Here is a 13,383-nt window from a genome sequence, read left to right on the forward strand (position 1 = left end):
AATGACTAAAGTAAATGAGCCTGCCTGCTGAGTGCAGTGCCTCTAAGATGTGCCATGTTTTTGTCAGTCTGTCACTACTTAGTACTCTGTTTTATTTAAGTCTGTCATCTGTGTAGCAGCAAGATTAATGTTCTTGGTGCCACAAGTGATATATATACCTCACTATAGATAAGGCATTCTCTCACTTGACTGAAAATGCACTGCTTGTCGTGTGAGCATGACACCAATTTCATGCATTGTCATTCACACCCTGAAAATGTTTGAAGACCTTTTTGATAATAAAAGATGAAAATATAAGACTATAAGTGCATGAAAAGTGCTGTTACTTTTCATAAGTGCTGTTACATTGTCAGAGCATCAGAGTGTGACACTGTCTCACTGACTCACTGATCTCAAAATCTAGGCCTAAAACAAACTCAGAAAAGGCCTGTAGGCATAATTCACGTACTCACATTAGAAGCCCACCTCAACGCAGTAAATGGAAGCATCTCAAAATTTTGATCTCACTGTCTCACTCAGATATTGTGGTGTTAATGGAAACCTGGCTTAGACAGTCTGGAAGTGATTCTGAAGTAGCCCTAAGTGGTTATAATCTTTATAGATCTGACAGGAAAATGAGGGGTGGATGTGTAGCAATTTACATTCGATATAATATCCAAGCTAAAACTTTTAATGCTGTCTCTAAAGAGAAATGTTTTGGATTTCTAGCCCTCTGTGAGTGCTCAGCGCAGAAGAGCTCTTTTATTTTAGCAGGGATCTACAGGTCTTCTTCTGTTCCCTTTGATGCAGTTGATGACTTAACTGGGCTTTTATCTCTACACACTGACTCAGAAACGTTGATCCGAGGTGATTTTAATCTTAACTGGTTGACTAATGCACCCAATTACGCAAGGAAACCTGTCCCTAACACAACTTATTACTGAACCAACTAGACTGAACAATTAGGGATCCTATCACGTCTGCCATGATTAATTTCATTTTATCCAGCGAAAGTGACAAAATTACTTTTTTCAGTGCAGTAGCTCCATTATGGCTCCCAAAAAGATGAGAAATCAGTATTGTCTGTTATTTGAACTTTATACCAGAGTATTACTCTCTGTAGTAATAGTTGGACTCATGTGAATAAATGGAACTTATATTATATTATATTATATTATATTATATTATATTATATTATATTATATTATATTATATTATATTATATTATATTATGCATTGCTAAACTCCGCCCTTCACTCACTGACTCTGCGGCTGAAACTCTTGTTCATGCCTTTGTTACGTGTCGACTGGACTACTGCAATGCTCTGCTGGCCGGACTGCCTGCAAGTAGAATAAAGAAGCTCCAGCATGTGCAGAATTCTGCTGCCAGGGTCCTGACACGGTCAAAATTTTCTGAGCACATCACCCCAAAACTGATATCCCTTCACTGGCTACCCATCCAATACCGCATTCAGTACAAGACATTACTCTTGGTCTTCCGTTCACTACAGAACCTGGCCCCCCCTTACTTGTCCTCCTTAGTTTCACTATACTGTCCTGCTCGCTCTCTCCGTTCCGCTGATGCTCACCTGTTGGTTGTTCCTCCAGTTCGACTACAAGGGTTCGGTGAACGAGCCTTCAGCGTTGTTGGCCCAAAGTTATGGAACTCGCTCCCCATTTCCCTGCGTTCCTGCACATCACTCAAGACTTTTAAATCTGAACTGAAAACACACCTGTTTCGGACTGCTTTTAATAACTCTTAATTGTTTTATATTTTCTGCTTTATCTGACCCTTTTTCCCATTTTATCTGTACAGTGTCCTTGGGTGTTTGAAAGGCGCTTTAAATAAAATTTATTATTATTATTATTATTATTATTATTATTATTTACTGCGCTTCTAATTTACATAACCGTGAGCCCCCCTTCCTGTTTTTCTGGTTACTAAATGTCTCAATTTTGTTAGAATAATGTCAGCACAGGCATATGTTTCCTGGTTGTCCATGCCATTTGCCATCAGCAGGAGTCTGGTGGGGTCAGACGTCCTAGCTGCTCTAGTTCTAAGGCTAACCACTAAGCATTCAGTCTTTTACTGAAAGCGTGTTTTGCCAATAAAACAAGAGCTGCATTATCCAATGATACTTTTTGGTCACACTTTTTACCTGTGCTGAGATATTTACATTTGAAGATAAACCAGATACAAAGTCAGCTAGTGAAATCTGGTGTTTTGCTTCTTTTTGTTGAAGAAATATATACTGTAGGTAAATATAAAAAATGGGGTATTTTTAATTTTATTTAAACTATACATGAATATTTGCATCACAATACATAGTATACATAAGCTACATATGCAAACCCATCCAAAAGGTCTCTGGCTGTAGTGCATTAAACTCCATTTTCTTGCATCTGGATCCACAGACATGATGGTCTGCTGAACTCAAGTAAAAGAGGGCCAAACTCAAAGCTGGAGAGACACACTGCACTGATGGAGGTCCAGAGACCTGTAGTGGGTGGGAGAGAAAATGAACCCCTCTGAGTCATACAGACAGAGACTCGGATATCAAGTCAAAACAGTCTAAGTACCCGAGCACTTGCACTAATGTTTAATGCTGTGGAAATCCAGGGATCAACTCAGTTAAGAATGTCTAATCACCAACTTCCTTTAAAACATTAGATATAAAATAAATTGGTTGAAGAATTTAGATACTCTGTGACTCATTCTTCTGGTAAAAGTGATTGTATTTTAAAGTGTTACTCATGAAATTCAAGAAATAGTACCCTTGCTTTCATTAATGTTCTGCACTTGTTTACGCCTGCTGACTGGCCTCTCAGTTTGAGTCAGGAACACACACACATACCTGAAATAATACAGCATGCCTGCTAATCTGCAAATGACTTAACCCAGGCCAAAAACAAAGGTAGCCTTGTGTGCAGTGTAAGAAGATTTACATTTTTCCTCACAACAGGAGTCAACCTGGGTATCAGCTATAAATTAAAGCAGAGCAGGACTATTGCCAGGCCAGTGCAAAACAACCTTAACTCTGGACCCATTTACCTGAAGCCCATACTGTGTTTTCCATGAGGCCTCACATGCCAAGAGCTCTTTAATGGCTCTGTAGCTCCTCTAGTGCATAGATTTTCCATACACCAAGTAAACTCTGAGAATTTATGTTCCTCACTTATTTTAAAATGTGTTTTGCCTTCTATTCAGTCTACAGTGTCTGACTTGCTCTAATGTTTGCTTATTTGTCACACTTGTTTCAGATCTGCAAACAAAATTTAATATAAGGCAAAGACAACCTACACAAAATAGTTTTTAAATTATCATTTCATTTAGCAAATTTAGTTGATAAGTGGGAACAATTAAACTAGACACACCCAGGCTTGATTACTGCCAGCCCTAATGAATCACTTAAGTAGAACTATGTATAAATCAAACTTTCTATTATCCTGAAGGTCAAGTGCAATTGGGTTCTGCTACAAGACAACAATCTGAACCACCTCTGAATGTGTCAAAAATAAAACAACATTAAAGTTTTGGTGTGGCCAAGTGAAAGTTCTGAGCCCATTGAGAGACCTGGGCAGAACCTTACACAGGCAGTTCATGCTTGAAAGCCCTTTAATGTGGCTGAATTAAAGCAATTCTACAAAGAAGAGTGGGCCAAAATTCCTTTGCATTTGGTTGCAGTTGTTGCTGCTACAGGTCGCACAAACAATTGGAGGGGCAATTAATTTTTCACATGAGTAATATACATTGCACTGACAAAAGTACTGGGGCACCTACACATTACAAGATTGTGGAGTGTATCTGTGGAAATTTTTACTCATTCATCCAGAGGAGCATTTGTGAAGTCAGGCGCTGATGTTGGACAAGAGGGCCTGGCTCGCAATGTCCTTTCTGGATCATCCCAAAGGTGTTTGAAGGGGTTGAGGTCAGGGCTTTGTGCGGGATAGTCACGTTCTTTCACACCAGACTCATATGCCTTTATGGCCTTGCTTTGTGCACTGAGGCACATTCATGTGAACAGAAACACAGAAAATTGTATTCTCCAAACTGTTTCCACAAAATTGGAAGCATACAAATGTCCAAAATGTCTTAGTATGCTGAAGCATTAGAATTTCTCTTCACTGGAGCTAATGGGCCTAGGCCAACCCCTGAAAAACAACCCCATAACATTATCCCACTAAACTTTACAGTTGGCACAATGCAGTCAGGCAGGTAACATTCTCTTGACATTCACTAAACCCAGACTCGTCCTTCAGATTGCCAGATACAGAATCATGTTTTATCACGCCATGGAATTTCCACTGCTCCAGAGTCAAACCTCACTAAATTGTATTGCCAGTCAATTAAAATAAAGTTTGTAGACACATTCATCCAGCGATTTGTCCAAAATCATATGTATTAATAGGTTCTCCACTCTCCTAGGAAAGCTTTATATCAGACGTTGGAAACTTTCGAGCATTTGATTGAATTCAGCCACAAGGGCATTAGTAAGGTCAGGAACTGAGGTTGGATGATTAGATCACAAACGCCTTTCCATCTCATCCCAAAGGTATTCACTGGCACTTCATTACAATGATTTCTGTTTTGCTGCTCCACATCTCAATGCTGGGGGCTTCATACCCCTCCAGCCAATATTTGGCACTGGACTCTTGTGCAGCTGCTCCAAAGTGTCCCATTCTATTGCTCATGCTTTTCAATGAAGATTAAACAAGCTATGTGCAACTAAATGCCAGTGTCAGCCATGGTTGCACTTCTACAATTTCACTAATTAGAAGATATGTCTGGATACTTTTGAACATTCTGTTTAATATACTGTAATTCTATATATACATGTTTTATAGTAACTGCTATCTTGCTGAAGCCACTTTCTTTCATGTCTGCCCACACTATGCTGTCATGCTGTTGTGGTTAGAATCTGTTGTAATGTGTTATGACAGAGAGGGACTGCATGGCTGACCTCTGACACTGGTACCTATAAGCTGGTAGATACAGTGTCTGCTCTGCACTGATGACCGTCTGCCTCATGTCAGACCTAGTCTCTCTGAATATGTGCATGGGTTGCAGACCTACTCCAACCACCATTAATCATCTTGTTTAGACTAGCTTATCGGCCAGACGTACGTGAGTCTCTCAATGCACGTCCTCTTCAGAAAAATACCTTGGTCTTCTAGTATGGACAGTTTTGATGAATAGCCTGATTGGTGCTAGGTCATTTATCCCTTATATCCCTCAGCAGCTCTGCGAGAGAGATGAAAGACTTTCCTATGAAGGTCAGATAAGTCAATACGACTTGCTTGTGTGTGTGTGTGTGTGTATTACCATGTGTGCATGTATGATATCTGTAAGACATGGTTGCCTCATCTGCAATACTTCTAATCTTTAAGGGAAACTTCTTATTGTGTTTTAACCCTCACCATAAATGGAGGTGGAATGCATCAAAAACCAGCTGGGGGTGGCCAGTGTGAATGTTGCCGCTGTTATATTAGGCAGATTAGCAGGGTAAAACCCTTAGTTGTACCCAGCCTATGGCACCCTCCAGCTCAGGCAGAGGGATTATCAGCCAAGGGCCCGTGCTGCCATGGTGCTACTACCTACAAACACAGCTACAGCTTCAAGTTGCTCTTAACATTGGAATTGTATCATTCTATTACATTAACAGGACACTGAGTGGATCAGGTATCTGACTTTGGCAATGGGGGGCTCAGTTTGGTGGGTTGTGGTGGAATGTGCATGTAGAGTTCTTGGCATCTCAACTGCTGCAGGTAGGACTTTGCAATATGGTGCTGCTTTTTTTGACGTAATCACTGACTGGATTTTCTCATGATCGTTCGTGTTGTTGAGACCTGTAGTTCAATACAGCCTAAGCTTTGTTTGTTTCAAATAATGGCTGCATCAGTATACCCATATGGTCAAAAGTTATTTTTTGTTAATGAGACTGTATTAAAAAATCCGCAATGAAGATTTCTGGACATCATGTCCAAATTAAGGCTTAGCAGACCTCTGTTTTGTCTGTTTCCCCAGACATTTACGAAAATGTCCCACTAAGGTCAAAATGAGGTCGATTTTGGATGCAGACACTTAAACACATAATGTATCATTAATTTGGGTTTACTACATGTTACTCCTCCATGGAGAATCCCCATCCACCACATTGCTTTTCCAAACATTTCACTGTTGAGAGTGGCTCATTTAAATCATTGAGAGGAATGGCCGCATTACTCATGCGTGCCTCCCTAAACAATCTCGCAGGAGAGGTCATTGTCCCTTCATGACGACGATTTACATCCCCATGACCTATGATTTCAAACACATTTCTTTTGGGACTTTTTGTAACCATTAAAAGTAATAAATCAAGTCATTTTTAGTTCTATTTTGAAACGGGTTATTTTTGTTCTAACAGATAATGGACTGATCGTGTTCTCTCATTTATCTGTCAGTTTTGTTGCCAGAAATGTCTGAGAGGTTATGAACTTCTGACTCCTGACTTGAAAGTTTACCTCCTATAGACAGTTTTTATAATGTATCTGAATAAGAGCATTCAGGATTCGCTGAAAGTTGGTACAGAAAATAAAAATAAGTTGAGCATACAAGATGTACAAGACAAAAGGGGGGCATAGTTAGTAACTTAAAAGCAGAAAAGCATTTTTAAAAATAATTTTACAGTGATGTTCAGACATAACATATTGCAAGCGTTATATTTTGGAAGCATTATAATATTTTGTTATAATATTTTGTTTCACAAAGTTAATTCATTTCATGAAATAATGCTGTGCTGGCAAAGTACGTTTGAGGCAGTTTGCCTTCCATTTGTGTGTCAAATCTGACATCTAGTGGTTGTAGGAAACCCCTACTCAAACACTGACCACAGCACACAGTGACATATTTTGGTCAATGAAGTCCTGCATACATATGACACCTTCTACTATTACCACTACTCAACCTGCATGCTATAGGTGGGCAATAGGGGGGCGTGCTTAATATAGTCTGTTAAAAAGAGTCTGTGAAATACCTCAGTGTATCTTGCATTGCCTCTTAGTGTTGGGGTTGCGGGTTCAAGTCCCGTCTGCATGAGCTTTCATGTTTATGCCAAATGTATTCACAGGGGCATTCCCTGGGTATTCAGATTTCTTTGCTTAGTCCCAAATCAAAAGTAATACATACATTGGCTACGCTACACTATTTCAGCATGTGTCTGTTTGCATGTACCCATTGGGAGTTCACGGGCTCATTTCGGGTTAATCACATTGCAGGAAAGAAACAACTAGCTTTTGATTACATTCAGTCAAAATTTAACAAGCCACCTGATGGCAAAAGGGGAATTTCAATGAGCCAATTATTATTTAAGTAGTTAATCAGAGCTCATGTTTCAACTAGCCAATCAGATAGCAGGTTTCAGCTAGCCAATCAGAACATGAGACTACACTAGGCAATCAGATCACAGAATTCAATCGGTCAGTCAGACTGCATGATTACAATAGCTAATCATAGCAGGATTGCAGGATTCAGTTAGCCAGAGTGCAGAATTCAACCAGCCAATCAAATTATAGAATTATACAATTATAGCACAGGATTCAACTAACCAAACAGATTGCAAGAGGCCTTGACAAATGTACCCAAGCATTCCCTGGGTTATGAAAATAGATCATTTTAAAACATTCTATTGTGTCGGACCAAAAACCATTCATTTCAATCCATCATATTCAGTCCATCATTTCGGATAAATCGACTGCTGGATCTTCAACTACCTTTTCTATTACTATCACTACTGCTACTATTACTACTACTCCTAATAATAATCATAGTGATAATAACAAAAACAAGAATACAATAGCCATTGTTCTTGTAGTCTCTGTGGTTTCTGTTTATGTGCTAAACTATTCTCCCTGATGCATGTGTCTCAGTGTTGTGTGCAGTAGGAGTAGAAACGCTGCATCAAGCAGACTTCCACAGCCTGGCTGTCTACCTCCTGTGAGTATGCTAGTTGACCCCTTATTGCAATTTGGCAATGAAAACTACACACTCAGTTTAAGTGAACTGTTGCTCCTTCTTTTAAATATTTGAATGTCTCAGATTTTGTGGACGTATGTGGATTGTCTGTATGTGTATGTATGTCTTTGTGGGTCATTGTTTATAATGAGCGTCTTGGCTTTCCACCACTACACCAGCACTGGGTTATAATAGACCATATTATTCATTTCTGTGCAATAAACAGTATTTTGAAAGATCAGTGAACAATTTGATAATGATGACTTTGTAAATGTTGTTTTATGAACCCCTCAGAACATTTTAGATTTGATGTTTATTTCAACATATTTTTGCTAGAAAACAAGGTCAATTAATACATTTTATATTCCATGATACTGAAGCTACCTTTCACTCCATATCCAGTTTATGGTCAGCACAAGAGCCCATTTTGAAATGTTTACTGAGATAAAAGAGAAGATATCTAGTTCTTGATGATTTTATCAGTCTGGGCTTGCTGCCAGCTCTAAGAGGATCTGCATGAATGGACAGGAGAAATGTCCCTAAGAAAGAAAAAAGAGCTGTTAGGACATGCAAGAACATGGGAAATACATTACTGAACACTTAACATTGACTTAAACTTGGGTGTTGGTTTACACTAAGGCTTCAGCTACAAGAATTTGTGTCATTGTATGTTTTGTTATCTATATCAGTTTTTTGATCTTTTGTCAAACATCATCTAATTTGCTTTTTATTAGATTTTTTAAATGAATTGGATATGTATTTGACTCCTACTATCAATCTGTGAAGGGTGTCCTCTGCTGGAATGATGATCTTTGAATTGGCATATTTCACTGATGCTCTTTTGGCAACGTGCTTTCCGTAAGTTCTGTAAGATATGGCCAGTTTTAAGCCCACACTATTGGTAAGTCCATACAAATGATATAAACTTTACTCTGAAAAGTCTTCTTTTCTTTATCATAGTTGTCCCCCTACTTTTAAGTTCTTCATTGTTTGGAAGAAGATGGCTAATGTTGGAGGTTTCCAGAAGTTCCTCTACTACACAATGATGTCAGTGGTGTGTTTCCTGCATCCAGTGTTAGTCTGGCATGCTGTCATACCAGGTGGAACATACTTCTGACTAATACACTACATTGTGTTTATTTGGGATCACCATTGCAAAAAACAAGTATATCTTGGCAAGTGAAATTTTCTCAAATCGAGTCAATATTATCTTAATGCTTTGAATGTTTACCCTACTTCTAGACATTTTTTCTTATTTGAAGTAATTTTATTTTGTGAAATAATCATATTCCATTGGCAGATTGTTAAGCTTTTTTTGAGAAGTAATGTCATAAGAAATGGTTGAAACGAGCAATATTGTCTAACATAATTTTAAATGACGTCTGAACAATTGTCTAAACATCTAAACAATCTCATGTTTTTCACACAACATAAAAATTAGATTTTTTTTAAACCAGATAACTCCAGTCATAAAATCTGATTGGCTGAATTGCTTTTGAAGCCATTGTAAAATCTTCACATATGCACATCTAAAACTGATTTGACATATAAAGAAAAAATGGCTTTGTTAAAGAGTATGGAGAGGAATTTTTGTCAAATTAATATGCAATCAAGACAGAACAGAAATAACAACAAACGCAATGTACACATGAGGTTACTTTCCCAGAAAGGCATGTGAAATATGTGCCAAAATGAAAAGCAAAACCTCAGTTGCATCGTTTTCATGCTGCTTGACCTCTTTACTGAAAAAAAAAGAAGATTTGCAAAATCAAAGTGCTGAGTTAGAGTCAAAATTGAATACATCTCACCTTGAAATGTAATCAGCGCATAACTATATTACTTTCATGCATTGTGCAGTACTTCAAACAAAACATTGCAACAGATCTTTTACTTTTCATTTTGGAACATTTTCTGCATCACTGTTTAAATGCAATTTCAGATGTGGCTTAAATTCAGCATTTCTGCATGCTGCTATGGAAAAGAAATGACATTTGGTTCTGTCACTGTAGTGCTTGCATTTCAATTTTGCAAATTTCTTTCCTTTCCATATAAAAATGAGGAGCTGACAGTTTGTTTTTTTAGTAGTAAGAATACAAGATAGAAAGCTAAACATGATAAAAGATGTTTCTCCATGAATTATTTTCTATCAGGCATCAGAATGAAACATTTTGCTTTAATTAGCTTGATGGTAACATAATACTGGACATGGCATACAGGGGCTAGTGGAATGTAGCATTATCCCTGCTGTGGTAATATGGTAAAGAAAATCTGTGTGTACGGTTTCTGCTTCTGTAAACACGTTTCAACACAAAAAATGACAAAAAAAAATTAAGTTCATGAAATGACTGCAATTTACATCGATTGGCAACAGAGTTCTTGTCCTCCATCAGTGGTCCATTGTTGCTTGGCAACAAGAACATAACACTACATTGGTGAAAGAATTGTTTATTGTTTTTGTTTAGTATAGCAAAGTATTTACTGAAAATTGGTGGATTATTATCATGTTTTATGCTGTTGCAAAAGCAATAAACCACTTAAGGCAGTGCATTACAGTGATTTTACCATGAGTGAGGGATTCCTGACTCTCATGGCTTCATATTCACTAGCCTTAATCACTAGATTTTACTTGCCATGATATTTTGCAGAGTAGACATTGCTTTGAGTTACAAATGGTTGAATATTATGTACATTTCTTTAATCAATCTTTATTCATCTCTAGGAACTATGCTGCTGCTCACAGGATTGTTCAATTTTATTTTGAGCAAAAAAAAGACAAGCTCCGCCAAAAATTCAGGCGAATCTTATGGAGACCCAGCACTTTCGTCTGTCTGCGTCAATGAGTCGGGAGAGACGGAGCAAACATTTTCTTTCTTCCATATCATCTCAGGCAGGAAGGTTTCCTTCCTACCCACCAACGGCAGATTGCAAAGTCCTTCTCTGGCCTTCTCAGACAGTTCTCAGGCCATGCTTGGGCCAGACCATCCTTCACAGCATGACCACAGACAAATGAGGAAAGCTGATGGAAGAAATGTGCACTTGATAGAGAGTTTCAGACAAGATGAGACTGAGATGGAGGAGTATGACATAGAACCAGAGGAGACCACCTCGGATAAAGCACCAATTATTAAAGTGTAATTGGTGGCTGTGGGAAAGTGAAGAATGCACAGCAAATTATTTATGGTTTGCAATGTCCAGCTGAGGTCACATAATTACAAAGCAACTGACATGCAATTACCTCATGCTGGAATATGGTCATTTTTCCAAAGAGCAGTAGATGAGTTACTATTAATGCCCAGAGTGTGCAGTTTTCCGAACCAGTCTTTTTAAATGGACATGTTGATTTTCCGAAGCTTTCTCAGCACCGTGACATTCTGTACAGCATGCTGATCATTTGTGCTCTTCTTAAATAGGATCAGAATATATTAACACCGGTCTTTCATAACATATTTTACACATTTTATAAAATAGACATATTAAATCACAATTAGCCTACATAGTAAATACACACAGCATCTTGATTATAATCTAAATTCCTATTTAACCATTCTCTTCTGCTTTGATTATGAGGTTTGCAGTCTGTGTTTGGACTCATTTGCAGTTAAATTAGCTAGAACACTGTTACATGAATCTAACATCTGGTCATACCTATTTGCCTTATCCTCATATTTATCAGTACTGACTGATACTGTCAGCTGTGTGTTTTATTAGAGTGAGCTAGAGCCTGAAATAGACAGTGCTCTTATATAATGCCTCCAAGATGTGACCATGGTGATCTTCATCAGACATTTTAATAAGAAAGAGCCGCCACACAAGAGCAAACACTACTGTATTGTTGGACTGCGCTAGGTCTAATTTTTGCTAGGTGTAATTTTCCAAATGCTTCAAGTAGCAAACAATGAAAAGGATGAATCTTTTAAATGTTGCAACAATGAGTTTTTTCCACAATCGTTCAATTGACTGAACTATGTTTGAGGCAATACTGCTGTTCTTTAAGGGAGTTCACTCTGTGGCTGTATTCCTAAGTGCATTTAGGGAGTCTTGCCTCAAGACCTCATCTACTACATCAAGGCATCATAAATCAATACAAGCCTAAGTCTCCATTCATCATCTGGTTTCTTGCTGGTCAGATCCTGAAAAGAGCTTTTTCCATCAAGAACGGACTGCTGCAGTCCCATCTGGGCTAACACTCTGCTCCCTGTCTAACCTTGATAGACAGTCTCCATTGCTTCAAACCTGCTGAGAATAAAGGATTAAAGATTGCTGGAGGGGGTTCTCTTCAAGACATTACTGTTTTTTTGTTTTTGTTTGTTTGTATGTTTCAGAGTAAACATCTATTAAACTCTTGGTTATTACAGTTTCATGGTCAGAAAACCTACAGCTATGCGATCCACCCACAAACAGGCCTTTGGCAGCAGAGCACAAGTGGCTCTGTTCAAAAGAACTGGAGTGAAAAATCAGAGAAAAACAGGGTGAAACCGTGATGGCCTCCACAATAAGTCTGCATATATGAGCAAAAAAGATTCATTGAGATAATGGGACGTGTCTAATCTGAAACTGATGGTAGGCATATGTTTATATTTATTTCTGCATTCTGTCGTTTTCTGAATGAGGTTCCTTATTTGGCCTTCTCCTTGTAATAATCACATCCTTTTTAGACAAAGCTGACTTCCCGTGGGGGAAGTGTCTTGGCAGCTCAAAGGATCAGCTTCCTCAAATATTTTTCAGGTCTCCTGGTGTCATATTTTCCTAGATGGGATTCTCAGACTAAGCTAAAAAAAACAGGAAACCCAAGTCTGAACTGAACAGCGAGATCCATGGCTTGCAAAGGAATCTTACAAAGGAATACAACAGAGCTGTTCACTGACATTGCATTTTCCATTACTTATGACTTATAAGTTAAACGTATAGCCCAGTGTATGCAGAGCTTATTTTTCTTTAATGCAAGTTTCCCACATGTGTGAGATACGAGCTGGTACACTTCGATAAAGCGATAGACAAACTGATAAGCCAGACCACGAAGCCGCTCCAGACGTTTCCCTGGGCAACCAAGTGGGACCGCCTACCTGCCGCTTTGATTGGCTCAGCCTGTTAGTGGACTCTGTGATTGGCTGGCAAAGACATCACTCACCACAGCGTGTAAAACGCTTCTCCCCTGAGCCGGCAGGGTCAAGTAGACTTGAGTAGGATCGACTGAAAAAACCTTTCCGATCAAGTGGATGTCCGTGTTTTGTTGGCGCTGGCACAGAAGGCGATGTACGAGGCGATCGGTAAGGTTGTCTGTTTCTCTTCAAAAGCATAAGCTAACAGAAATTGTAGAAATGTTAGAGTGTGAACAGGGCTGAAGTGTGAGAGAGCTCGGACGGTTGAGGTAATATCCACTGTCTGATGGACCTGCAGGTGAATTGTAGGCAGGA

At 38.7% G+C, this 13,383-nt stretch overlaps 2 protein-coding genes across 3 annotated transcripts in view; both read left to right on the plus strand.

Moving 5' to 3' along the window:
- The first annotated feature begins 5,539 nt into the window (after positions 1–5,539).
- On the plus strand, positions 5,540–12,246 carry tmem72 (transmembrane protein 72). Its single transcript, XM_017722287.2, has 5 exons — positions 5,540–5,745; positions 7,885–7,951; positions 8,756–8,827; positions 8,930–9,069; positions 10,689–12,246. The coding sequence occupies exons 1-5, from the start codon at positions 5,676–5,678 to the stop codon at positions 11,102–11,104; spliced, it is 765 nt and encodes a 254-aa protein (XP_017577776.2). The 5' UTR covers positions 5,540–5,675; the 3' UTR covers positions 11,105–12,246.
- Positions 12,247–13,078: 832 nt separating this feature from the next.
- The window catches only part of rassf4a (Ras association domain family member 4a), a 31,214-nt gene continuing 30,909 nt past the window's right edge, over positions 13,079–13,383 (plus strand). Inside the window, exon 1 of one of the 2 annotated variants that reach the window (XM_017723784.2) lies at positions 13,079–13,236. Coding sequence is in view for 1 of the 2 variants with exons in the window: in XM_017723792.2 (XP_017579281.1) it covers positions 13,186–13,236 (51 nt within the window). In the remaining variant the exon portion in view is untranslated. The remainder of the gene's footprint in view (positions 13,237–13,383) is intronic. The other variant, XM_017723792.2, reaches the window with a different exon arrangement.

This window comes from Pygocentrus nattereri, chromosome 5 (assembly GCF_015220715.1).
Source record: "Pygocentrus nattereri isolate fPygNat1 chromosome 5, fPygNat1.pri, whole genome shotgun sequence".
Lineage (NCBI taxonomy): Eukaryota > Metazoa > Chordata > Actinopteri > Characiformes > Serrasalmidae > Pygocentrus > Pygocentrus nattereri.